The sequence below is a fragment of the Callionymus lyra genome, chromosome 8, assembly GCF_982586985.1.
Source record: "Callionymus lyra chromosome 8, fCalLyr1.hap1.1, whole genome shotgun sequence".
Lineage (NCBI taxonomy): Eukaryota > Metazoa > Chordata > Actinopteri > Syngnathiformes > Callionymidae > Callionymus > Callionymus lyra.
In genome coordinates, this window is record NC_141825.1 from 16,943,603 (window position 1) to 16,970,508 (window position 26,906).

At 36.5% G+C, this 26,906-nt stretch overlaps 6 protein-coding genes and 1 pseudogene across 6 annotated transcripts in view; 5 read left to right on the top strand and 2 right to left on the bottom strand.

Moving 5' to 3' along the window:
• The first annotated feature begins 676 nt into the window (after positions 1-676).
• On the top strand, positions 677-1,583 carry anapc13 (anaphase promoting complex subunit 13). The gene is made up of 2 exons (XM_087796983.1): positions 677-981; positions 1,137-1,583. Exons 1-2 carry the CDS (start codon positions 883-885, stop codon positions 1,260-1,262), a joined length of 225 nt encoding a protein of 74 aa, XP_087653109.1. The 5' UTR covers positions 677-882; the 3' UTR covers positions 1,263-1,583.
• Positions 1,584-2,206: 623 nt separating this feature from the next.
• LOC148073850 (lathosterol oxidase-like) lies at positions 2,207-5,499 on the bottom strand. Its single transcript, XM_087797168.1, has 6 exons — positions 5,411-5,499; positions 4,717-4,933; positions 3,347-3,479; positions 3,179-3,279; positions 2,918-3,046; positions 2,207-2,470 (listed from the first exon to the last, which is right to left on the bottom strand). The coding sequence occupies exons 2-6, from the start codon at positions 4,924-4,926 to the stop codon at positions 2,207-2,209; spliced, it is 837 nt and encodes a 278-aa protein (XP_087653294.1). The 5' UTR covers positions 4,927-4,933; positions 5,411-5,499.
• Positions 5,500-12,882: 7,383 nt separating this feature from the next.
• Positions 12,883-14,322, bottom strand: LOC148073851 (uncharacterized; annotated as a pseudogene).
• Positions 14,323-15,324: 1,002 nt separating this feature from the next.
• Positions 15,325-15,848, top strand: LOC148073852 (metallothionein A). Its single transcript, XM_087796819.1, has 3 exons — positions 15,325-15,428; positions 15,495-15,560; positions 15,671-15,848. The coding sequence occupies exons 1-3, from the start codon at positions 15,404-15,406 to the stop codon at positions 15,760-15,762; spliced, it is 183 nt and encodes a 60-aa protein (XP_087652945.1). The 5' UTR covers positions 15,325-15,403; the 3' UTR covers positions 15,763-15,848.
• Positions 15,849-18,133: 2,285 nt separating this feature from the next.
• LOC148073853 (metallothionein B-like) lies at positions 18,134-18,902 on the top strand. Its single transcript, XM_087796984.1, has 3 exons — positions 18,134-18,228; positions 18,297-18,362; positions 18,708-18,902. The coding sequence occupies exons 1-3, from the start codon at positions 18,204-18,206 to the stop codon at positions 18,797-18,799; spliced, it is 183 nt and encodes a 60-aa protein (XP_087653110.1). The 5' UTR covers positions 18,134-18,203; the 3' UTR covers positions 18,800-18,902.
• A 512-nt stretch (positions 18,903-19,414) lies between these two features.
• steep1 (STING1 ER exit protein 1) lies at positions 19,415-20,389 on the top strand. Its single transcript, XM_087798115.1, has one exon. It carries the CDS (start codon positions 19,541-19,543, stop codon positions 20,216-20,218), a length of 678 nt encoding a protein of 225 aa, XP_087654241.1. The 5' UTR covers positions 19,415-19,540; the 3' UTR covers positions 20,219-20,389.
• A 1,635-nt stretch (positions 20,390-22,024) lies between these two features.
• The window catches only part of nup93 (nucleoporin 93), a 34,221-nt gene continuing 29,339 nt past the window's right edge, over positions 22,025-26,906 (top strand). Inside the window, exons 1-3 of the mRNA XM_087797729.1 lie at positions 22,025-22,165; positions 23,042-23,227; positions 23,661-23,778. Of these exons, the coding sequence (XP_087653855.1) occupies positions 23,049-23,227; positions 23,661-23,778 (297 nt within the window). The 5' untranslated portion in view covers positions 22,025-22,165; positions 23,042-23,048. The remainder of the gene's footprint in view (positions 22,166-23,041; positions 23,228-23,660; positions 23,779-26,906) is intronic.

The window sequence follows — 26,906 nt, forward strand, 5'->3', positions numbered from 1 at the left end:
CTTTTATAGCTATACTTAAACACTTGGTCAGGTAAACCGATAATGGAAACTATACTGTAATGTTAAGGATGGTGTTTTTTCAATCAGAAGTATACACACAACGCTAATATGATTTAGTAAGAACTACCTGTGCAACACAATTATATTAGATTTAAGTCTAGGTTTTTGGTGGTGAAACATATCACAGATGGGCCCCGAGAAGAAGAGTCTTTCTACTGTTTTCCACTTGTATTTGTGAAATCAAGTTTTCAAGAATTGAGAGGTTATCTCAGTAAACATTCCAAGCAAATGTTTTTTTTTTTTAATTAATTTATAAATTATATTTGCTAACTGTTCAAATGCTTTACAAAAATCAAAAGATTACCTCTTAAATTACTTTTATGGAGCCAACTTCGGAGCTTGTCTTCTGCTCTGGTACGCCTACGCCACTGGGGAACAGGTTACTATAGTTACCGGTAAACTCAGACAAAAATCTTAGTTTGGCCTAATTTAAAAATATATATTCAAATAAATCTTCCTAAGCTTTAAAGTGACCTACTTTTGAGTTTAAAATTAATTACTTGGAGATTCTATTTTAAAATAAATGTGCGCATTTACGTCTCAATTTGAACGTATACATTTTTACGGCGTCACGTTGCTACGTCACTTCCTCCCACATGCGGAAGTAGCTGTGGACTTTTTGCTAGGTGGCTAAAAACAAAGCTAATTTTAACAGGAACCCCTCGACTCGCGACTGTTACTGCTATTATCGATTCGTTTTGGTGACTCACTGTCGCACGTGTAACCTTACGTTCTACCATTGCGCTGGTGAACGCACAAATCCATACTTTATTTTTGTTTCTGTGGACTTCTGCTGCTAGCTCAAAGCTAACAGTTTCGAGGATGGACAGTGAAATCCAGCGAGATGGAAGAGTCCTGGACCTCACTGACGACGCCTGGAGGGAAGATAAACTTCCATATGAGGATGTTACCATTCCTCTGGTAAATTTTAAATGAAGCATTTTAAATTAAACTTAACTTCGAGATCATTAAATATGGTGTAATGTAGGTAATATTTATGTTCACATACTGTATATGTCATAACATACATTTTCAATTAACGTTTTCTTGTCTTCTCTCTGTTTATCTTCTGCCAGAGTGAGCTGCCTGAGGCCGAGCAGGACAACGGAGGCTCCACAGAATCTGTGAAAGAGCAAGAGATGAAGTGGACAGACCTTGCTTTGCAGAGTCTGCACGAGAACACTCCAAGCACTGGAAGTTAAAAACTCGTCTGCTTTCAGACTGTATGAGGAACTCTGGAACAGAACCAGGCAAAACATACCCGCCTGCTACGTTTGGGACGTGTTAACCTTTTTTTTTTAAATACAGGAATGTTTTTATGAAAACGTCAAGTAATGGTCCTCAGTGTAAAACTCAATTTTTAATAACTCCAGACTGTCTGTATTCAGTATTTTCACGTACTTTATATCTACATCGAAAACAAGATGTGAAGGACAGAAACCCTAGAATGAGGTGCTCTTTTTTGTGTCAAATGTGTTCTGATAGTTGCAAACTACAATAAAGATAAAGGATAATTAAAGTTATGAACATTTTAATCAATATTCAATATACCAACCGTGGTGCATTTTACAGCAGTTACCCAAGAGCGACAAGAAGCGGCATGTGAAATACAAGGTAGTATTTTTTTTCTCCTAGTAATGAATCCACTGACCAAAATGTATATTTTTGAAACAATTATTTATTTACTATAGTTTTTTCTCTATTTTTAACATCTTGTTTTAACGTCTTCTTCTTGTTGATGTTAATCAATAATGTTCAACTTCAAAAACTCACATTTTTTGGGTTGTCATAAAAATATTACAGTACTAGTGTTCCTGAACTGAATAAAGAACAATATTGTACTTTTTAAAAACAGCAACACGTTTAAACACTCATTTCTGGAAGCCAGGGAGGTTGTTCTTCTTGACCCAGAGGCAACACAAAGGATAAAACAATTACATTTGTTTTTGGGCCTTTGGGTCACCTTGACCCTGAGATAACACAAGAGTTAAAGTAAGAAAAAAAGTTTACTTAATGTTTTATCATCTCAGCAGGTTTTGTTTATGTTGGTGTTATGAAATGAATCTATGATAATGGCCTTAAAAGCATTTCAAGACCCGACCAGGTTTTTGTCAATGAGTTCAAACACAAAGAAACCAAAACACCTTCATTTTGTTTTTATTGTTGTGCGATTGCAAAACCGTTCCTTCGTCTTGTCCTCTTCTAGGACTGAGGGGCTCCTGTAGGAGCCTCCGATGCGATCCCAGAGTGTGAAATACTGTCCATAGTTGTAGTAGAAGAAAAGGTGGTGGTCTACATGGTGGGCTGCACCGTTGACAATTCGTAACAACGGTCTAGGGACACGAAAGTCTCCGTCATGTATGGATATAGTCCAGATATTGACAAATATGAAGAGTGTGAGGTAGACGACCTGCAATGCAAAGATGGTGCATGTTTTTAAGAGTAAGATAACATTTATTCATCCCATAGTAGGGTGTTTTCGAGCTGTTATATACAGTCTGTGGTTGAGAGCAGGGCCGGGTCTAGGCAGGGGCAAGAGGGGGCCTGGCCCCCTCAAATAAATGTTGTGCCCCCTCAAACCAGGGCCGGGTCTAGGCAGGGGCAAGAGGGGGCCTGGCACAATGCCCCCTCAAGATCTGTGGCTGCCCCCTCATACATGCCTGTCTAGACCCGGCCCTGGTTGAGAGGGTCAAGGATAGCAATTCTATGTAGGATTTATTGACAAAAGCCGCAGATGTCTCAATTTGCAGTTTTTTGCGGAGGTATATCCTCTCACCTGATGCTTTCAAATCACACCAAATCTATTTTCAGAAAAATTAGGTACGTTTGAAAGAGTGTGTGTAAAATAGATCAAGACCTTGTGGAGCGGGAAGATGAATGGATAAGCGTGGTAGGCCAAGCTCTGTAGAAATCCATCCAGAGGATGAAAGGCATGGCTGGCAAATGGTGTCGGGATCTTAAAAGCATGGTGCTGCTTGTGAAAGATCTGAGAGAGAGACCAAATTGCAGTTAAAAATGTGACCGGAATGAGGACTCCACTATTCTTTCTTTTTTTATCGAACTTTAGGAGTGATCAAGTCTGTATCTTTTTAAATAAAAAAATGGCAAAACTATCTACCTTGTACAAGGATCTATGATGAAAGCAGCGGTGGATCCAGTAGATACACACGTCGGTGAAAAACAAATGTCCTATAATGCTGAGAAAAATTCCAGGCCAACCTGAATAAAAGTGGTGATTGACTCGTTAAATGATTGAGGTGTAAAATGAATAAAAAAAATTCCTCACCCAGAGATGAGTCACTGACTCGGTCATAAAGTTTGCTATATCCGCGTATCTCTGCGAAGAACAGTGTCGCTGTAGGAAACGTCATCCAGAAGAGGGCGCTCGTTGCCAAGGTGATCTCTTTTCTTACCTGGTCCTGGAACACAATTACATGCTTTTTTTATCTCATCAATTGAACCCCGAAGAGCAAAGGCTGTGTTCAAGTGAATTATAATTCTTGTATTTGTTCCTATTTATCCAAGGATGACGTCATCTTAAATTGACTTGCACTGGCATTGTTATGGATCAGTTAAACACGTTTATTATTCCGTTTCAATTGTCTTTCGCTAAAAATATTTGTTAAAAAACAATGATTTTAAGTTTCCTTTTTGTTGTACTTAAAGATAAGGTTAAACCCATATCTTGTAAGCGTTGTAGGGGGATATGTAACAAAATAATTATTTATATATAAGAAATTATGTTAGTTAAAAAAAACATGTATAGTAATTAAGTACAGACGACTTGTAAAGAAATAAAAACATTTTTAGTTGAAGTATTACCATGACAGTTTATTTTCATGTCTAAACAAGAAGGAGCTGTCTCGCCTGCAGTTAATACAAAACTCTGCAGCAAGAATTCTGATCTGCTCTAGTAGAAGAACTCACATTTCCTCGATCCTTCAATCTCTTCACTGGTTGCCAGTTTCTTTCAGGATCTACTTTAAAATTCTTACTTACTTTCAGATCTATTCATGGTCAGGCTCCTCCTTACATCACTGATCTGATCCAGCCTTACACCCCAGCTCGGGCTCTGAGGTCTGTGGATCAGAATCTACTGATGGTTCCTGAACACGCTTCCGGACCAGAGGAGAGAAATCCTTCCAGACTGTTGCTCCTAAGCTTTGGAACGATCTTCCTCTCTCTCTGTGTTTGATGATCTACTGACTCCTTCAAGAAACAGCTTAAGACATTTTTATTTGTGCAGGCTTTCCCCTGCTTTTCTGGGACTCCTGTGTTTGTCTTATGTGTCTTGGCCTTTTATAGTATATAGTTTTAACTGTGTATTGTTTTTTAATGGTTAAGCGCTTTGTGACCCTGCTCTAGAAAGGTGCTTTAAAAATAACCAGTACTTACTTACTTACCCACTTACATAGGAGATTGTAAAAAAAATAAAATAAAAAAAAAATAAAAATAGTGCCAGGTGTATGTTTAAAATGACATTGATTTAGTGCAATTCCTAGTTCAAGTTATACTATCATTCGATCCTAAAAAAAAACAAAAAAAAAACACATTCATTTTTGAAAGCCTATGGAAAAGAAGGAATTATTAGATCAATTCATAAAAACAGACAAAATGCTCCACCGTAGAGAAAGTTTTGCGAGAAATGTAGAGTACCTTAACAAAATGTGGGTGTTTCATGAGCTTAAAGTCAAAGATGAAGTAGAAACTGAATGCGGCAAATCCCAGATAAAGGAGTTCTGCTCCCACGCCGGTCACAAAGCAAAGACTGATGAGCTGACGCAGAGTTTCGTCCTCATGCCAGGAAGTTGGGTAAACATAGGGGGTGAAGATGTAGTGATCAGCAGCTTCCAGCACAAGATCCATTGTGTCCCTTGGATCAGAGCAAAAATCAATGAAATAAAAACCCCAAATAATGCATGAAAATAAAATCTCTTGAGCTTTCAAAGCAAAACAAGAAAATTAGATTTATAATGAAAGATTTATTTACAAGATTTATGTACAATTATTTCAATTGATTGTGTAGCTCTTTGCACATAATACCATCAACATATATTCTTTCATTATTAAATTGATGTATTTTATATATTCATTTTTTGAAATGAAAAAAAAGACTATTTATGAGACAACAAATATACAATGATAATTAACTAAAAATGCTAAAAGCCCTTTAAAAACGTTTTAAGTACAAATCATAGCAGCATGATTATATTCTTTTGAGAGAACTTGAAAAGCATTTGTGAAGTTTTATCTTTATTTTTCAAATATTTAACTGAACATGAGTGAACTGAAGCCTGAAAGAATAAATGTAGCACATTAAGGTGGAAGAAGTAATAGCCAGAATAGTTACCTTGAGAAATGTTCGACCCAGTCAATTTCTCTTAAAGCACATTCCTCCGACTGACATCCAAAATCATCTTTGAGCTGCAGAGAAACAGGTCATCAGGATCACATGTTACACCTCTTTTCTCTCTCCAGGTATAGAGCACTTATTGAGTAAATAGTGAAACAAGGATCTAACAGTCATCAGTTCTGCTGTTGAAAGACAAATACTGCAGTCAAACAACTGCTAAATAACAATGCAACCATTCGCGTCCAAATTGGATGAAGTGATAATTAAAGATGTTGAAAAATGAACGACATGTATTATATACAGTAGGTGGAAGGGGTGTGTTCTTTTAATAAACACAGATGTGTTTATTAAAGGAGCACACCCTGTACTTTTTTTTTTATGTACTTAGCACTTCAGGATTATGGTGACTAACCAAGTGTCTCTTTGTCAAAGAAAACATTGATTTACAAGATTAAGAGGGGAAAAAAGGATTTACGACTCAAAATGTCATTATCAAATCATTTCTCCTCACCATGACACACAATATAATAAATTAGAGAAAAATATACATATATTAAAAACAAATACACTTCATGTTCAATATAGATCGATACATAATACATAACAATTTTATATATTTTTTAATCCAAATCTTAAATATTATTTGAACTGGAAGGCCTGGTCAACAAAAAAAATGAAGAAATGATCAAATATTTCTACAGGTAGGAGTTTGTGCAACTGTAACATGTAATACTATTTTTCTAACACTTAACGGCGCTGTTGCCGTTTTCTATATAGTGTCAACGTTCTAAAAATGTTCTTTAACGTGATCGTTTTATCTCATTTGAAATGTCTATTTTTAGCAAATGTTTAATTAAATTATTGAAAATTACACTGGATTCTTTAAAAATAAACTCGAATACATTTTTGTGGCGAGGTATTGTACTTTGTCTTGTCATAATCATCCAACAATGAATTAACACACATTGACATTAGACCATTTAATTTGATTTTAATGCTTTATTCCGAACATGTGTAGGTCCATAAGAAAACAAAAAAACATCAGACAATAAAACAAAACGAATGAGATTAGAGAAACAAAGGTAGTCAAAACAATTTTAGTCAAACAATAATGACATGAACCCATATTTATTTAAACTTTCCCCTTCTCCACAACGTAACTAATAACAGCAATTATTACTTTTTTTTTTGTTTGTTTTACATTTTTACATTATACATATTTACAACATGGAAATTAAACAGAGTAAACAAATTGTCAAGTCCAACTCTTGTTCAGGTTCCAAAGGACACAAGGACAACTCAAATGTTCCACTCAAATCACTTTTATTTTCTTTCGGATTGTCAATAATTAGGTTGTAATCCTATAAAGACAGATAAACAAACCATTTTAATTATCCATTTTAATTAAACATTCTAAATTCATTTTAAATTAACTTAAACATTCAAACAGTTTGAATTCATTCAAACAATTTAACATTTTAAATTCATTTAAACATCTTAATTAAATATTTTAAATGAATCAACAAGCACTAAATCTAATTTGAAATGAAATGTTATTTTAGCAAGACCCACTAAACACAAAATCAATATGGTAAATGCTGCAATGTGTTGCTTAACTAATATTTACCGCAGTTAAACATAAATTTCAACATCTCAGAAGCATTCAATCAATACACAATCAAAGTAAATCAAACATTTCACCGACCATTGGCATCTTTGGACTGAAGCCATTGTTGTGAACTTGGAGCGTCTTCTCTCTCTGTGACTGACTGACTGAGACCCTCCATGACTTCACAGGTGCTGCTCATTAGTGCCAATGACTGAAGTAGCTGGTTTGCTGCTGCTAGTGCACTCTGGGAAATGTGGTTCTTTCACACACTGATTTTGGTTTGAAGCCTCTTGGTTTTTCCACCGTTTTTTCTTGTAGGCCCTTCTTTTCCGTTTGCCTTTGTGATGTGAAGACTTTTCCCCAGTTATCCTTTACACAAGCACATCTCTTATGATGCCTTTGCTGTCAGCATTAACACCGATTAATCTAGCCAGCTTGTATTGCCCTCTCAAGGCGTTTTGGTCCGCCAACCAGACCACATCTCCAACAGCAACATTTCACTCTTTGGTGTGCCATTTGTCTCTTATGAACAGATTAGGTCCAGAGTTCCCATCTTTGTATACCGCCAGCCTGTTTAAAGTTGGGTCTTCTTCTGAGGCTTTCTGAGAGAGGTTGGTCCCGGGTTCCTTGGGTTAGTTTCCCACCTCCTCCCTCTTGGAAGGCTTTTCTAACAAGAATGGCTCCTTTCTGGTAGGCAGGTGTAACTAAGCCAATTGGATCATACAGTCCAGCTACTTGGCTTAGAGGAGCCCTCCTAGTCAGTGGACTAGGTTTTTCAGTTCTCACCTCCTTTAGAAGATCTTTTCCAACACTCATCTTCCTCTTTCTTTTTGAAAAGTTAACTGAGGTTAACATGTAGAGCTCGTCTTCATCCACTTGGTAGCCGATTCCTAAGACTTTGTTGTCCTCATCCTTCCTTTGATTTGGAAGAATTAAGGTTTTACCTTGTTTCCTTGTTAGAACCTCCGTTTCCATTCCTTGCCTCCCACTTTGCCCTGACCAGACCCATGGTTTAAAGAAGAAACCTCCAGCTTTCAAGATTTTTTCAACATTTTCTGTGATTCCCTCAAGTCTATTAAGGTCATTTTGGGACGTTCAGAGGTCATCCACATAGCGGTCCTCTTCAATGACTCTGCGCTCATCTTCCAAGTGAATAAAGTTGGGCAGGCGGGCCGTTTCCCTCACCTCTGCCAAGGTCATTTCTTTTCCTCCTGGTGGACAGTTTCCACATCGGCATCCTCCACATCTTGGCTCACATACAGCTCCGATGCCACCACTCAAGGAACTCACGGTTATTAGCACCTGAATATCTGGTCTGAGTAACATCCTGTGTCAGGTGCTGGGCTTGTGATTTCTTGATATTTGTTTTGGACTCATATGCTCCAACCTCCACCTCTTCAAATAAGTCGGGATGTGCCCCACCCACCGTCTTCCCTAATGGACCCTCCCACAAGACGAGGTCTCCGATGATTTTTACCCTCTGGGGTGCGAGTCTTCCCTCTCGGTGGCTTATGAGAAGTTCAACCTCTTCTGGCCTTTCAAGTTCTTTCAGTTTGACTTCTGGGAAGAATTTTTTCAACTTTTCCGGTTCAATTACTTGATGCACCCTGGCGATCTTGTCCAAGCCGTAGCAGACCATTTCATGAGCCCTCTCCGTTCCTTTTGGAGTCTTAACTCTGACTTTGAGGAGATACCTTTGTGGGTTCACCTTCATGGTCATTCCACCAACCCCATGCACAACTAAAGTTATCTTCTCATTTCTTAACCTCAGTCTTTCAGCAGCCTTATGGGTAATGTTATTTGTATCTGAAGCCAGGTCGATCAAAGTCCCAATCTTCTGACCTGCGTTTGCAGTGACTTGCTTCAGCATCATGAGTACATGAAGTTCAGAGAGCCCATCTCTCCGCAGTAGCTCAGACTGACCTGAAGCATTGAGTGTCACTGTTGTTTTATTAGTGTTGGTGAAAGCCTTTCTGCATCGATCCGCCATTTCTGGAGAGAGTTCTGCCAGGATCTCCTCTTGTTCCTCTGTTAGTTTGCTTTCACCTTTGCCGTCTTTTCCACCCCTTTTCTCTTCCCCTCTTTTGACTGCTCCCTTTGGGCAGAGGAAGAAATGGTGGTCTGGGAAACCGCCTTCCCTTTTACCGTCTTTATTTCTGCATAGGAAAGTGTCTCTGCAGTATCCATCTCCATCATGGTATCCGAGACATTTTCTGCAAGCTCCCAGCTTTCTCAGTACAGCTCTCTTCTCAGGTAGCTTAAGTCTTTTGAACTTCCTACAGAAGATTTTGTTGTTGTGCCCACTATCACCACAGACACCACATACCTCCTCAAGCTCTTCTTTCTTTGTGGTTTTTGTTGAAGCAATCCTTCTGTCATAATTTTTGTCTGAACGATCTGACTTCTCCATCTTCTCCACAGTTCTGAGCTGTTCGAGTCTCTCCAGTATTTCTTCTTGACTTTTCAGGAACTTCAAGAGCATGTCAAAGTGGTGTGATCTGATGTGACCTTGTTTCTTAGCTCAAACATGAACATCAACCAGTCTCTTATAATAAAGTCAGGCAACTTGCTTTCAATGGATTTAATTACCAGTGGGTTCTTTATGGCTCCAGGGTTTCCTAACTCGGTAAGATCTGTTAAGGCCTTCTCCACTGACTGTATGAGGTCAATGACCTTTCTTGGCTGGTTCCCCTTCACATGTGCCATCTTCTCCAGCTCTTCAAGGATTTCCACAGTGATGGTTAACTCGTTGACGTTTGAACAATGTCTCTTATTTCTGCCAACTTTGTTTCGCCTTCTTTCAAAGATCTCTCAATGTCGGCCTCTTGCTGTTCATCAAGACATGCTTCTTTCTCCACAGTCTTGATGTCAGCCTCCAGCCCAATCCTGTAGTCATCAATGGCATCGAGCATCTTTCTGAAGCAGTCTGAAAGCTTAGCGAATTCCTCCTTTGACACCACTTGAAGCATGCTGCTTGCTCCTCTTGAAATGAAGTTGGCTTGTCTTGTGAAGCCGCTTTTTGCAGTGGTCCTCTCCTTTTTGAGTTGCTGGACCGTCTTCCCCAGGACCTCTTCCGCCATCTTGACTTCCTCTGCGTCAACAGCTCGTTTCTGGATCTGAAGCCGTTCATCCTCAGGGCCAGGCTGCTCCGCTTGGTTTACAACCGTCAAGTTGGTTGGTTTACAATTGTCAAGTGCAACTCTTGTTCAAAGGACACAAGGACAACTCAAATGTTCCACTCAATCACTTTTATTTTCTTTCGGATTGTCAGTAATTAGGCTGTAAACCTATAAAGACAGATAAACAAACCATTTTAATTATCCATTTAAATTAAACATTCTAAATTCATTTTGAATTAACTTAATCATTCAAACAGTTTGAATTCAAACAATTTAACATTTTAAATTCATTTAAACATCTTAATCAAACATTTTAAATGAATCAACAAGCACTAAATATAATTTGAATTTTCCAACTCAAATGAAATGTTATTTTGGCAAGACCCACTAAACACAAAATCAATATGGTAAATGCTGCAATGTGTTGCTTAACTAATATTTACATAAATTTCAACATCTCAGAAGCATTCAATCAATACACAATCAAAGTAAATCAAACATTTCACCAACCATTGGCGTCTGTGGACTGAAGCCATTGTTGTGAACTTGGAGCGTCTTCTCTCTCTGACTGACTGACTGAGACCCTCCATAACTTCACAGGTGTTGCTCATTAGCTCAGACTGAAGCAGCTGGTTTGCTGCTGCTAGTGCACTCTGGGAAATGTGGTTCTTTCACTGAGATTCAGCTGAACACAAATAATACATAAATCAAAAACACCCGATCGTTAACGACCTTCTTCTTCCCTGTACCTTGTCTGTACCGCTTTTTAAACTCGGTCATGCTTGGACATTGCTTGAGCTCCTCATCCAGTCTGTTCCTCAACCTCACTCCACAAACAGAAACACAAAAACTTTTAAATGTTGTACGGTACTGATGTTTTAAATTAAACTTCGCCCTCAAATTATGACCCCCATTTCTGTTAACAAACAATCTTTGAATGTTTTCAGGCAGTAGATTGTTTGTTGCTTTGAACATGTTTTTTTTCTTTTTTGTAGTTAACCATGTCGATGATTTGATCTCTTTAACCGGAATGATGGATTATTCGTATGGTTCTTTTCTGCAGGATGGATAGTGATTGCCTTGTACATTTGTAACTATTTCCCCAGATATCTGCACAGTAATGAATATATGGTAGAATCATTGAACAGTAAAGAATGTGGAGTGATTTCTGGTCAAGAATGTGTTTTGCTTTGTTCAGAACGGAAATGGTTCTTGAGAGTTTGTTTTTTATATGCTTTATATGAGACTTCCAGTTTTTTTTTATCATCAATTATTACACCAAGAAACGTATTTTCATTAACTCTTTCAATATCCACACCATCTACTTTTATCTGTAATTGTGGGCTTTTATTGCAATTGCTCAATAGCATGAATTTATTTTTCAATTTATTAAGTTTAATTTGTTATTGTCAAACCACATTTTCAGTTTGACCATTTCCGTTGTGCTCTTCCCCAGCAGTTCATGTAAATCCCCCCCTGAACAAAAAATGTTGGTGTCCTCTGCAAATAAAACTAATTTTAATATTTTTGAAACTGATCCAATACTGACCCCTGTGGAACACCACAAGCAATGTCCAAGCATGATGATGAATTTTCCACCAACTTCACAAATTGTTCTCTGTTACCTAAATAACTTCTCACCCAGTGCAATACCAACCCCCTGATCCCATAGCGTTCAAGTTTATTTATCAATATGTTATGATTTATAGAGTCAAAAGATTTTTTCAAGTCAATGAATACCCCTACTGAGTATAGTTTGTGATCTATTGCATTTGTGATTTCCTCTATTGATTCTATTAATGCTAGTGATGTTTAACTGTTTGCTCTAAATCCATACTAGCTGTCTGAAAGTTATTTATGTTTGTTGATGAAATTATTTAATCTGTTGTTGAATAGTTTTTCTAGGATTTTGGAGGATTGTGGAAATAAAGAAACAGGCCTGTAATTTGTGTCTATCCCAAGCTTTATATTGTTGGGAAATTTACCTGTTTGGAATGATAAGTTACAGATGTATGTTAGTGGTTCTGAAATCCCCTCTTTTTTTTTTTTTTACAATTCTCATATCAATTTAATTTGAATCAGTAGATGTTTTTGGTTTACATGTATTTACAATCTATTGTTTCTTCTTTATCCACTTCTGTGAAGAACATTGAACTGGGATTTCTCACTATAAATTGATCATTCCAATCCTCAGGTAACAATGCATCAGGAATTTTTCGTGCCAGGTTTGGTCCAACATTCACAAAAAATGTATCAAAACCGTTGACCCATCATCCATATTTTCCTTTTTAATATTGTCACCAATAAAATATGTAGGATAGCTCTGTTGTTTGGCACCATTTTTAATTATACTGTTTAATGTGTCCCAATTTCCTTTCATATTGTTTTTGTTACTATATAATATTTTACTGTAGTATTCCTTCCAACACACCCTTATAATATTGTTTAACTTATTCTTATATTTTTTATATTTATTTTCTGCCTCTTTAGTCCTTTGCTTTATTAATTCTCTATATAATGTATTTTTCTTTTTACAGGCATTTTGTAATCCTTTTGTGCACCTTTTTGTTTTCTGTAGTATTGTTTTATTGGACAATTCTTATTATATAGTGATGTGAATATTCTTAAAAAAGATTCATATGCAACATCAGTATGTGTAAGTTTCATTATATACCGTTTCCCAGTTTTGTAAATTATTCTTTAATGAATTCATGGTTTCCTCTGTCATTACTCGTTTGTATTTAAATTTTTGCCTCTGGCGGATTTCTCTGGTGGTTGTTGTTATATGTTATAAATACTGGTAGGTGGTCATTGATGTCATTGATTAATAGTCCGCTTACTGTATTATTTTCAATATCATTGGTGATTATGTTATCTATTAAGGTGGCACAATGGGATGTGATTCTAATAGGTCTGGTGATTTTTGAATGTTAACCCATGCTGTTCATTGTATTGATGAATTTGTCGTTTTGTGCTTATTTGGATTAAGCATTATCAATATTTAAGGTCTACACAAATGAATACAACTTTTTGATTTCTTTTTGAAAACATTTCCCCACTTGAATGCTTCTATACTAGAGCCTGGTGCTCTGTATATACAGCTGATTATAACATTTTTGCTTTTTTATTCACATATTTCAATAGTTATACACTTCAAAAAGTTATCAATCACATTTGTCATATTTTCAACTACTTTATAATCCAAGTGTTCGTCCATATACACAGCCACTCCTCATCCACTTTTGTTCTCGGTTTACACAGTTAAATTCATACCCATCAAGTTCAAAATACATTCCCTTGTCTGCATTAATCCATGTTTCTGATACAGCAATTATTTTAAAAGTTTTTATTAAATCAACTTAAATATTCCTTGATATTGCCAAAGTTTGCATACAGACCTCTGCTAAATTAAAATGGATGATTGATCATTTGCTGTCCGTTTTGATGGTCTGGTTGTACAGTTTGTTTGTGTTATAGTAGCAATTGTTGCTGATGTGAAGAAATGATTGTCCGGGTCTATATCATGTTCCAAGTCTAATGAATTATGGTCCGTGTATTGAAATGTATTCAGTTCCAGCTTTAGTCATCAGCGACCCTTTGAATGATGTCTCTATTGTCTCCAGATGTAGATGAATGAATTCTTCCAGACTGTGTCATGGTGGTGTGTTGATTATGAATCGTCGTACCTTATTTTATGTATTTGTCCAGTTCCTCGATGTCCCTGATATTAATTGTATAACTTCGGGATTCTGTTGGCTCTTCAACTTTTTTCTTTTTTTTTAAATATATTTGGAGTAACTTGACAAAACGTCTGAACAAAATACGAAGTAAGGTCATAGGATAAAAACATATTGTACACTTAATAAGGATTTAGAATATCTTAAATCAAAGATTTGTAACTTTGTGCAAGTGATTTAACTTACAACTATACTAAACATTAACAATATAAACTGTGAAAAGTTAGAAAAACAGAACATAAAGAAAAACAAGTGACAAAGGAATATAGAAGATTGTATTATAGTTTCCTGCATCCTTGACAGTGACACAATAGTTTTCGAGTCATGGGTCTCTTGAGCGTGTGCAAAGGAGAAACCTCTAGAAGTTTTACATGAGTCAGTCAAAAACCGTCTTGTCATGATCATGAATATGTCAATCCGCAGAAATACCACCAACTGAGTCATGTTTGACCTAAAGTGCTAGTCATAACTTCAATACATGAAAATCCTCTGCTCTAGGTGTAGTTTTTGTTTTCTATTTATGTATTACTATCCCTTTCAACAACTTACTGTGGTATTACTAGACCACAAGAGCCTACAACTATCAAAACTTTTATAACTTCTCCACTCTTCTTAAAACAATCACTTCTATTGACTACTATTAGGTCATTTAAGGTACAGGAAGTTAGATAACCATTTATAAAGTAAGATGACAGTTACAAGTTCAAAAGTTCTAGAATTAAAACCTGTAAATGGTTCACTTTGACATCATAGTCTACAAGGTCTGGGTTTTGTCCAGTCACTCTAGAGCGTGTGCAGAGAAAGCAGAATCAATGACTTATGTTTTTTTTTTTAAACCTAGTAAAAAAACTTAACTGTACTTATTTTTTCTGTTGTTTGTTACCATGGTTTACAAAAGTTGCTTTACAAATATGAATAACTTACTTACTATTTATACTGTACATCTTTTAACATTTTATTTATTAAAATCGATTTAATTATTTAATATTAAAAAGAGAAGAAGAGGCTGAATGTTTTACATTTTTGTGAAAGGGTATAACCAATACATATCAACACATATTTGATTTACATAGTTAGTATGGTGGAATGTTGCAATTAATAATTTACTTTTAAATAATTTGATTGTAAGAACGAGCGATAAAAGGGCAATAAGCAATAATGCAAACAAAAAACATTTAGGGTATTAAAAACTTTATTTAATTTAATTTAAATTTAGATTAAAGTGTTGCATGAGTTGTTGTTTTCGTTTCTTCAAGTAAACATCACGTGTATTCAGGACATCCATCGTGTCCTGCAGAAATAAAGAGGGTATTGTTGTTGTTCAGACGAGCCCCTCGATCGTTCCTCTCCACTTCCTCGGGGACGTGTGCACACACTCTCGTGTCACGAGCACGTTTTGCACACGGCACCTGACTCCAGGTCCCTATATAAGCTCCTCCTCCTCAATCGCAGTCACACCACTTCAAATTAGAAGCACCTGCTGAAGCTGAACTGAGGAGAAGAAACTCAACGACCAACTCTCAACATGGACCCATGCGACTGCTCCAAATGTGAGTCTTTCTTTTGGTTGGTTTGTGCTTTAATGGTTCTTTTTCTAAATGTTTCCATCCTTCCAGCTGGCTCATGCAAATGTGGAGGATCCTGCTCCTGCACTAACTGCGGCTGCAAGACCTGCCAGAAGAGTAAGTCTAACTTTTGTTCTGAATCGTTTTCTTACTCTTAAACTTGCTTATAAACGTAAACTTCTTGGAACGAACTTTTCTTGTGGTTTTAAAAACATGTTTCCCTGCAGGCTGCTGCCCATGCTGTCCCTCCGGCTGCAGCAAGTGCGCCTCTGGCTGCGTGTGCAAAGGGAAGACCTGCGACACTAAATGCTGCCAGTAGAGATCCAGCATCACCAATCCTTTGTCTACCAATTGTTAAATATGGATCTATTTTTAATACCTTTAATAAATGATTGAAAACTGCAACTTTTCTGTCTCTGTTGTATTTTGTTTTTTATTTTAAAGAAACTATTAAAGGCTCGTAAAACTATGAGGTGGGAAAATGGAGAACGTTTAACTGGAAAAAGTTTCCCAATGAGTTTCTCTAATGGCTGACATGGATCTTCAGCACATGGTGCTCACAGTGATGCTAAATATTCAAGTGTCCTGTTTGGACATTTGGAGTAATCGCTTTTTTTTCTTTTTTCTTATCAAAAGCTGCAGGAGGAAATTGGTTTGGAGAACCTTTTTAACTACAGCGTTTATTCTAAAAATCAAAGTTCCTTGACACTGGATTCAAACTTATTTTAAGGCTATTTGTAGTAATGGTACTTTTGGGGGACAGTTTGAACACTAGCTACTGCGCTGGGTTTCTCCCAGCTTTGTACTTGCCCTTCAAACTTGTATTTATGACCTAAAACTTCAAGCATAAATAAGAGGAAAACCATACAGCTGCTCTTTTAAAGTTCTGAATATTGAAGTGCATTAAATGAGGGATTGTTGGATATAATTAGTTTTATACATTATTTGCGATATGCAGAAAGCATTGTTGCACAATATAACATTGTTTACATGTCTCAAGTCTTGGCACCTAAAGGCAAAACTGATTGTTTCTTCACTTAGTACAAATATTGATGTTGCCAAGTCTTTTTCTCATGTGACCTTGAATTTTCAAAAGGTCACTGGCTGCCGCCTAGAAAAGTATAATTTCTGACACTTATTGTATAGAATAGAACAAGAGTCTATTCCATATCAACATTTTAGATATAAATCATCCAAGCAGTCGTAAATAGCATGAGACAATAGCATATGCTGCCAACCAGCCCGATGAAGCGGATGAATGCAGCTTTTATCAAAGCAAAGCTCATAGTCGCGGGATGTTTTTACAGTGAATACTGGGCAACAAAAGAGTTGCCAGTAGACAGACTCTGAAAGGATTTGTAAATGTGGCCAGTCAGATATCATTCTCAAAGAAAATGATTTCATGTTTAACCAGAGACAACACAGTTATAGTTACAAAATAATTGATTTAACTTTTTTAAAGGACAAAGTTTAATTTGAAAACATAGACATCTCTTCAGATTTTATAAATCATTTACTTTGTTCAGCCTATCTGGTTCAGAACTGATTAAAAGATTGTGTCTATAAATGTAGGGGGGGTGTCATGAAACATGGGGTGAAGCACATTTTGTATCTCATCTTTCTGTTGAAATTGATTTTATGGAACTCCTGTTGTGTTATCAGTTTTATCTTGATCTTTGAAGTATATACTTTATTGAATAATGTTTTTATTGTTTAAGCGCTTTGTGACCCTGGTCTGGAAAAGCGCTATACAAATAAAAATTACTTACTTACGTTCTGCTGATTTTTAAAAAAAATATATAAATGTCTTATCTAATTACATTACATTCAATTTAATAATATTAATAATAATACGATTTTAGTTGACAAAACGAATAAAAACTAAATATATACATACTAAGTTGTGATAGTCATTTTAAAAATACGACTTTTGAGAAACAATATTTTTGTAATATATATATCATGGGATTGAGCCATTTAGCTTTTATAACAAAATAAAAATCGATTGAAACTGTCTTTAAGCATTTTTTTTTATTATTTTGTTTTGCACGCCGCCAGTAAACACACCATGACGTAATAGTTTTGCGCTCCTGCGCGGGAAGAGCGCAATTGTGTGAAGAGACGTTTGAGTGCAGAAGAGGGGTGTTGGTGGTGCCGTGTGCAGACCCAAACACAGGACTACACAAACATTTCAACAAATAAAGAAAGATCCGAGCCCGGTTCCCCTTTTTTGCTTTCTTCCCACGGTCCAAAAAATACAAAGGTTAACTGAGGACACCGTAATAGAAGAGTGCGTGATAATCCTGAACATTTAAACTATTTTTATAATAAATATCCCTGGTCTATTGGTCCCATATTGTTTATATATATATTGTATAGAATATATAATAGAATTTTAGTGGAATCAAATTGATTTAACACAATCTGCGGCCAAATTAAACAAGTAATTTAGTTGAGTAATAACCACATTTTTTGTACTGAACAATCACGTGTAAATAGGCCATTGCGTTTTTCGAATAATAAGAATAGTTTGCGCTGGTTGTTCAGACGACCCTCCGCTCAGTGGCTCCCCGCTCCTGGGTAACGTGTGCACACGCTCTTCTGCTTACGTTCAGACGCTACGTGACAGGAAGGGTTTGCACACGGTCCTCTGGCGCAGGAACTATAAAAGCTCCGCCTCCATCCTCACTGACAACAAACTCATTCAAACGAGATTCACCTGCATCACTCGCAACCGAGAGACCCAACGCCTGAAAAATAATGGACCCTTGCGACTGCACCAAAAGTAAGTGATTACGTTGTTGTTTTTTTTACATTATTTTCTGACATTCATTCTATTTTATTTATTTTTAGCCTCCAAATGCAACTGCGGACCTTCTTGCAACTGCAAGAACTGCGCCTGCACCAGCTGCAACAAGAGTAAGTATTACATTTGCCTCTATCGTTCCAAAAAAAATAAATTGATACACGTGCATGAAATTAAACCATCTGCATTTTAATGGGATCATGATTTTCTTGCCATAACACTAAGATGGACTCGTTTGACCTTTTTTATCATTTGTCCTTGACTTTATCTGCAAATACAATTGCGCACGTTTAATAAATTATTACAGGTTTTTAACTATTTCGACAATCTCCAAACCCATTTATAATTGAAGAGCCACTCAAGTATTTAGTCTGCATCTATAAATGACTTGAGTTTGGTGGCTTCAAAATGGCTGCATGTTTTGGTGTGATTTTTAAAAATGTGTTTCTTTTCAGCAGGCTGCTGCCCCAACTGTCCGCCAGACTGCCCCAAGTGTGCCTCCGGCTGCGTGTGCAAGGACAAGCCATGTAACACAAAATGCTGTCAGTGAATATCCAGCATCTGTCCTTTGCACCTGTGATGAAGCCTATATCAACTGTTTGAATTGTTTTCTACTCGTTTGTTTCTGTTAAAATAAAAGTTACTTAAAGATATTGGATATCGCTGACTTATTCCCTTGCTTTCACATTCGACGCCATTCTCTTGTCTTTGAACTAAAAGGCAGCGACACTAAATGTGTGTATGTTAAGCTATACAAAAAGTATTCATCAATTTCTGAGTGAGTGAATGCAAAAAATCAGGTAAAATGTTTGTCCATAAGACAGACATGGTAAGGTTTGAACTTTATTGCAGTAACTATAAAAGTCATTAAGTTGGGCTTGTCAAGCTTGTGTATAAACCCGAACCTAGAAAGTGTGAAAAGAAATTCAACATTTGAAAGGGCTGTTAACTTTTTCATTCTGTAGTTTTAGGCCTCAAATGTGCAGGTCGTGCATGGCAGATTTTAAAATACTTAAGCCATTTAATGCCACTTTATTTAACGTAAAGGATAGGGTCATTTTAATTCAGATTTGTTTTACTTGGCTGCAATATTCGAGGACAAGCAAGCGGAACCCTTTGTTGGTAACCCGTTTCTCTTCGGACTCTTTCCAGTGTTGCACCGGAAATAAACCCACGACGTCGGCGAGTGTTTAGGAGAGCGAGTTGTTCGACCAGTTGAACGCCAAACCACCTCTATAACCGGTATTATTTTTTCATTTGGCTCCTTGAATTCACGTTCAAGGGTTTGAAGATGCCGAAGGTCGTGTCCAGAAGTGTGGTTTGTTCGGACACCAGGGACCGGGAGGAGTACGACGACGGAGAAAAGCCGTTGCATGTTTACTACTGCCTGTGCGGTCAGATGGTTCTGGTGTTGGACTGCCAAATGGAGAAACTTCCCATGAGGCCCAGAGACAAGTCCAGGGTGATCGACGCGGCGAAACATGCCCACAAGTTCTGCAACGTGAACCCGGACGAGAACACGTACATCAAGAGAGACGATGGTATCGAGAGACAATACCGGAAGAAGTGCGGCAAATGCGGCTTGTTTCTCTTCTACCAACACCTGGAGAAGAACCACCCTGCTGTGTTCGTCGTGGATGGAGCTGTGGTGAAGTTCGGTCTAGGCTTCGGCAGCCCCAGCGTCTACAGCACGAAGCAGCCGGAGGCTCCCAAAAAGGTCCGGGTCATGATGACGAGGAGAACCAAAGACATGGGCAAGTTCAGCTCAGTGACTGTGTCCACTATTGACGAGGAGGAAGAGGAGATCGAAGCCAGAGAGGTGGCGGACTCTTACGCTCAGAATGCAAAGGTGATCGAGAAGCAGCTGGAAAGAAAGGGCATGAGCAAGAGGAGACTGCAGGAGCTGGCCGAGCTGGAGGCCAAAAGGGCCAAGATGAAGGGGACCCTCATTGATAACCAGTTCAAATAAAGACACTGAAGTTGGACTCTGGTCCTTGATAAACCTTGTGTTAAATCGACAGCTTCATCATCTACAAATGACTCATCATGGGCCCTGTATTGTTTTTTTGATCTCTATATCTTTTTCAAACATTTGTTTAAATGTATATTTTAATATTAAAATCATTGAAATTTCTCTTGAGTAATTTGTCAAACCGAGGAATGTTTTTGGTAACACTGATGGAAATGACGATTATCACTGACACAGGAGCTTTACAAATAACCATTACTTACTTACATAAGTTATTATTCTTTTAAATATCAACTGTTGCTTTACAACTATATTCTTTATTGTGAGCACATACAATCTGTCATCCTGCTCCTTTTATTTGTTTTTGCTATGTCCAATGGTCTGGTCCAATGAGCAGTGATACAAAACTAAAAACGTTTAAATTGGATATCATTTTCTTAAAAATGTAATACAAGCAACACTTACTAACAGCATCTTTCAATGTATTTAAAATGTTAAGCTCTATCTAACAAGTCGATTACTGACAGTATCACTGGTTTGCCATTCAAGTGCAATTAATTAAATAATGACAAACGTTTTTCAAAAGTAGAATTAAAAGATTTTACATAAAAAAAAATTAATTACGGAATAATAATATATCAATATTTCTTATATTGTAGAAAAGAAAATCCTATGTTGTGTTTACATTAAACGTTTTTGATTGTAATGTGGAACCTGGTACAAAGTTATTGTACGACTGTAAAACTGAAGAAGCTGCTTTGTGTTATAATTCACCAATAGATAGCCAGAAAAAATGAACATCTCTAAGTTGTTTTTGCATAAAAGAAAAAATTTCCTAACAAAGCCGTTATCTTTGCAAGAGTTGGCAGCGAAGATCAGAATCATAAAACTTCACCAATATTGCCAGTAATGTGAAAAATAAAACTTTTGTTGTGGAAATACAATGTGTCTATTTATAATTCTATTTTGTTCGTTCTTATTTCTATTTTATCTCCTGTGGGCACAAAAAAAAACAGATTCATCAGTACATACTGCTTGAGAAAATTTCCATGTATATCATTATTATACTTTTTACTTGGCCTATATACCATAGCTGTTTATGATTTGGACACAAAATAAGTGAATGAATTGAATAAAATGAGATTAATAAAATAGATGGCGAACACAAGGAAAGATACAGAATACAATTTTGTATTTGTGGCAGCTGAGTATGAAGGATGATAAATGACTTATGTATAAATAAATGAATAAATACATTTATAAATATGTAACAAAATGTATAAATAAATGTGTGGATAAATATCAATATGTCAAAAGAAATAAATGGAATCGAGCTATTTTGCGTATAAATACACATTTTTCCATTTATACATTTTGACTTTAATTTATACATTTTGTTATGTATTTACGCATTTTGTTCCTCCCACAGTCCAAAAACATACAGAGGTCAATTGAGAACTTTGGTAAATTGTCCATAGGTATGAGAGCGTGTGTGAATGGTTGTCTGTCTTTGTGTGCCCTGCGACAGATTGGCGTCCTGTCCAGGGTGTCCCCTGCCTCTCGCCCTATGACTCTGGAATAGGCACCAGTCTCCCCGCGACCCCGGGATAAAGTGGTTGTCCATGAATGAATGAATGAATTTAGACTTTTTTTTTTATACATAAGTCACTTATCGTCCTTCATAGCTGAGTGCTGTCTGTCTAAATTAAAACCAAACACTAGTTGATGGTCCTCCTGACCAGCAGGTGGATTAGTGAGCGCAACTATCCCGAGTGAGAAAGTGTGTCGACCAATCAGCGCGGCCTCCAGAAGTGCCGGGGTAAACGATACAGTCTCCGGTGTGTGTTTCTGCTTTCACGTGTAATTCATTGATTTACACATTTTCTTACACCTTCATTACAAATAAAGCGAAGGAATCAACGCAGTGGAATTACCTCTTAAAAACAGGTATTTGTATTTTTTTATTTAGTGAAATGTAGAGATTCCAGCACGAGCATGCGAGTTAGCCTGCTAGCTTATCTTCACTTGCGAGTCATTTCAAAAATAACCAACTACTACCTTAGCCTTGAGTTTGTTTTAATGCGGATGTCAACACAAAAGTTATAGTTTAAGACACGCGTTTAGTGGTTTACATGACACACCAGGCGTGTAAACGTGTAGTGGACTGTTATGACAAAGTAGCACTTGGCTAACTTGAGATAGAAACCATCTTATTCGCGCGCTGCAGCTGCTTGTTGACATCTGTCAAAAGTTTCCCATCAACCTGTCTGTTGTGTTTTTATTTGTTATTCGTACCACCCTTTTAGAAACGTTTATCATCTTAATAACACTATATGTTAAAGGAGGTCGTTTGGTAGTTTTGTATAGTTGGAAGTTTCAATTAAGGATTACATTAAACTAATCACTACTTGTTTATATCCACTTGTTTTACCGTATTTCCATCGAATATAATACATGCATCCTACAATTGGGCACATTCTTTTTAGTTTATCTTTAGACTTAGATTATATCATCTTGTTCTTTCTCTTAATTTCCTTTTGTTCTTTTTCTTATTTTATTTTGATTTATTTTTTTTATGAATAATTGATGTATTGCTGTGGCTATTGGAAAATAAAAAACAATTTACCTTACCTTACATTAAAAGTTTTGGATTCCATTCATGTGTCAAATAATTTAAATTATTGTTTGCATTTTCCCCAATGATACAGAACGTGAAATAATTTAATTGGATAGTATGGATAAATCTACACAAGTAATGCAATTTAGTTTTAATATATAAGTAAATATTCCTTCAGACGTTAAACACATTTTTTCTCCCTTCAGTCCAGACATGGATACAGAGGGTTTTGGGGAGTTGCTCCAGCAGGCTGAGCAGCTCGCAGCAGAGACAGAAGCCGTGTCAGAGCTGCCACATGTTGAGAGAAACCTGCAAGAGATCCAGCAGGCAGGAGAGAGACTCAGATCCCGGACCCTGACCCGTACTTCACAAGATGCAGCTGATGTGAAAGCGTAAGAAAAGAGTTTTTAAATAGTTTTGTTAAGTTTAAATCGTGCTCACAACATTAAAGTCATATCGAAATAGTTTAAATGTATTGTTTTGTGCATTGAAAGGAACTAGGCCTCTTTGTAAACATTATATAACATGAATTACTTTAAAAAAAAAAAGAAGATTAGAATCAGATTGTTTACATAATTAAATTGCAGCTTTTTTAAAATATGCATTTATAATATAATTACTTTACTTTTATACCAAGTGATTAATTTTTCAATGATCGTTTTAAATCATTTTAACAAAAAAGTTACTGCATATATCGTTTAAGCAAATTTAACAACATATCCGTGATCTATCTGTGATGAAAGGGGGACCTCTGCTGGTCAAGGAGAATAACTACAGTTCTATATTGATGTTAGTCCAACACTTATACAAGTTTGTCTTTTTCAGGTCGATCCTTCTTGGTTCAAGAGGCTTGGACATCTTTCACATCTCTCAGAGGCTAGAGAGTTTAAGTGCTGCTACAACATTTGAGCCCCTGGAGCCTGTAAAAGACACAGACATACAGGTACAAATAAGAAGTTGAAAATGAGTTGCCTTAACTTGTCAAATGGTTACAAAGTTCCCTGCTGTCAAGATGAAACTTCTGTAATGACATTTTTACTGATGACTTACTTATGGCTCAATAAGCCATATATTAAAAAAAACAATCACTTGCCTCTTATACAAGTTAAATGTTAAGATCATAGATAAGTGTTGATTGTGCCCAAAGACTGATGAATTAAATTATTTATTATTTATTATATATTTATAAAAAAATAGTTTCTTTGGCTGAACTATATATATATATATATATATATATATATATATATTTATATATGTACATACACGACATTTCTTTATATATCAATATTTCTAACAAATATCTTGATATTGATATATTGATATATGGCTTAAGCGAAAATATTTCAGAAAAAACATTATGATACATGAGAATGTAGAATACTTTATTTGTTATAACTCACTGTCGATAATAAACATGAATTAGACATAGTTCTTATCGATATATTTATATAAAACTACGACTAGTTGAAAGTGAAACAAATGTTGCACAACAACGTTGCAACATTTTTAATTCTTCAAAAGACATTGAATGAATGTATCAATGTAGTTTATGTATTCTCAAATTTGTATTCTGAACCATTCGACACTTTAATCAAAAAGTTCTCCAATCTCCAGGACAACTTCAAATGCTGCCCTAGGTTCTGAGTTTTCTCTCTGAGGAAGCTTTGAGCACTGTGTACACTTGTAGCAAGTCAATATACCTGATTATAAATTATAGGTGAGCGTCTTTTGTGCAACGAAGCTGAATCCATAAGCGATTTTACTATTCTTGGTGCTCACGAGCTATGAAAGATAACTTACTCCCTCATAGCAAGATGTTCTTTGTGTTGTGCAGGTGGTTTTGTTTTCAGGCGAGAAACAATTTTTTGTGCTGCCTCTTTTCTGTGCGATTTTTGCATAGTTCGCTCTGCTTAACGTCCTCATTTCTGAAATATACCTCAGTATTATGGACACATTCTTCTTTGCTGCTAAATCTGTGGAAGCGCGTCTTTATCCTCCGTGCTTATGTGTTGTTCTTCACTCTGTGTGCGAGTGTCTCTTCCTCCCGTCTGCCCTTTGGGTTGTTTGCCAACGGCTGGCTTCAGTTGTCAATCAACGGCAAAGGATTTTTGTGGTTGGCTGGAACAGCTGGTGCAACGTTGTGACTGCTTCGGTACACATGCAGGATGAGCAGGGATATCCAGCAATATACAAAATGAATATCTTGAATTTTCATACAGAAAGAAATCTCTCCTATGAGTTTGTTTGGACATCTAGGTTAATTTCCAGATTTTGGAGAAACCAGTGAAGCCATTTAGGAAAAGGGTTTGTCTTTTGTATGCTGTTGCATTTTAAATGTCAGAATCAGATGGTGATTTGGCCAATAATGTAATATGGTTCTCTAGAAAATTAAATCAATGAAATAAAATAGAAGAAAATAAAATGAGATGACTAAAATAAAACAATAGACTTGTACATTAGGTGGGCTAATTAATTAACCTAATTAAATATTTCAATATTGACTCCTAAGTTTTTAACATCTCTATTACAAAAACAACAATCCAACATTTTAAACTTAAATTCTTTTGTTATGAATGACTTTGGTGTCAGAATTGTATTCATTGTTTTTATGCCGCACATCTGGTCAGTATATCTTTTCTTGTCAATGTTATAAAGGAGGAAATGATGTCTTTGCTCTCTTGAAACCCCTTGATAAGCATCTCACAAGTATGTACCTCCCTAAACAATGAATGATACATTTTATGACATTTTAAAATGGATGAACCTTATAATTTTTTTGTTGATAATCCTCTACTGCAGTCTCTGTAAACTAATATTGAGCTAGTGAATGGTTCGTTGGCTGTGCTCTTCACAACAATGAGGATTCTTTTTATCTACTTGAGCTCCATCTGTTTGTACAATCAGCTATTCTTCCACCCAAATTCCTCTCTCCACTATATTTGTTCATTTGTCAAAAGTTAATCAGTCAGAACGTGATTAGTGCCAACCAACCCTCACAATATTAACTATCTCCAGCGTGTACTTATCTGTTTCTATGTTTCCTGTCGGTTGTCGTTTATCATCCATTTCTTCATTCCTCTCTATAAACTTGTCACTTCCCCCTCCAGCTTCCATTTGTCTTGGTGAGCTGAATGTTGGTTTGATGGGCTCGGTTGGATTGACTGATGGAGCACTTAACTGCTGGCACCATAGTCTTGTGCACACACACACACACACCCACGCACACACTCGTTATGATGGACCTACCTCTCTTTTCCTCTTCTCACTGTAGAAGTCACTGGCTATCTTTCACATAGAACAAGCCATTTTCTAAACAGGAAAACACAGTTCATAGCCCCGAACAATCTACCTACAGCACTTTTGGGTGCTCGGGACCGGGGGCCAAATCTGCCCGCTAAGTCATGTCATCTGGCTTTTGTGAGCTTTTAATCCATATTCCATAAGTTTAATGCTCACCAAAACCTATTTAACCACAAAAAAAATTGTGACCTGTGTATATAACATGCTGTTTTTCAGGAAGTTTTTGTGTTAAATGTCCACAATTATTTAGAAAAATGGGAGGAGAAAATGGGCTTAAGTGAAACTGACATTTCAGTCAGGCATGACTGATTTTGTGCTTCACTGAAAGTCTTTGCAACGTGTTTACTTGTTTGACAGTACAATTCTTGTATTTAAAAGAGGGTAAATCAATGTTTTATTATTAAACTAGAGACTGACAGTTTCTATTTTTCTTCAGTTTGAGATGAGTCACTGTTAATGACTCTTACATACTTGGTATATACAGTATTTTTCAGCTATGTTTCAAATTCCAGTCCCTTGCATGATCAAAATTGACACCTATGACCTACAGGAAAGTGCTTTGCACGTGTAAAAGCATTATTAGCTTTATCTGCAGGGCTGGCTGAGAAAAATGGTGAAGCGTCTTTTTTTTTTCTGATGAGAGCTTTGCAGAGACTTTGCATATAAATGAAGGGCCATTACATTTAAGCCGTTGCTGGACAAGCCCCTGATATTCCAATCAGGAGTTGCTACTCGTATGTGGCACTATTATGTTTGTTACATTTTGAGAAA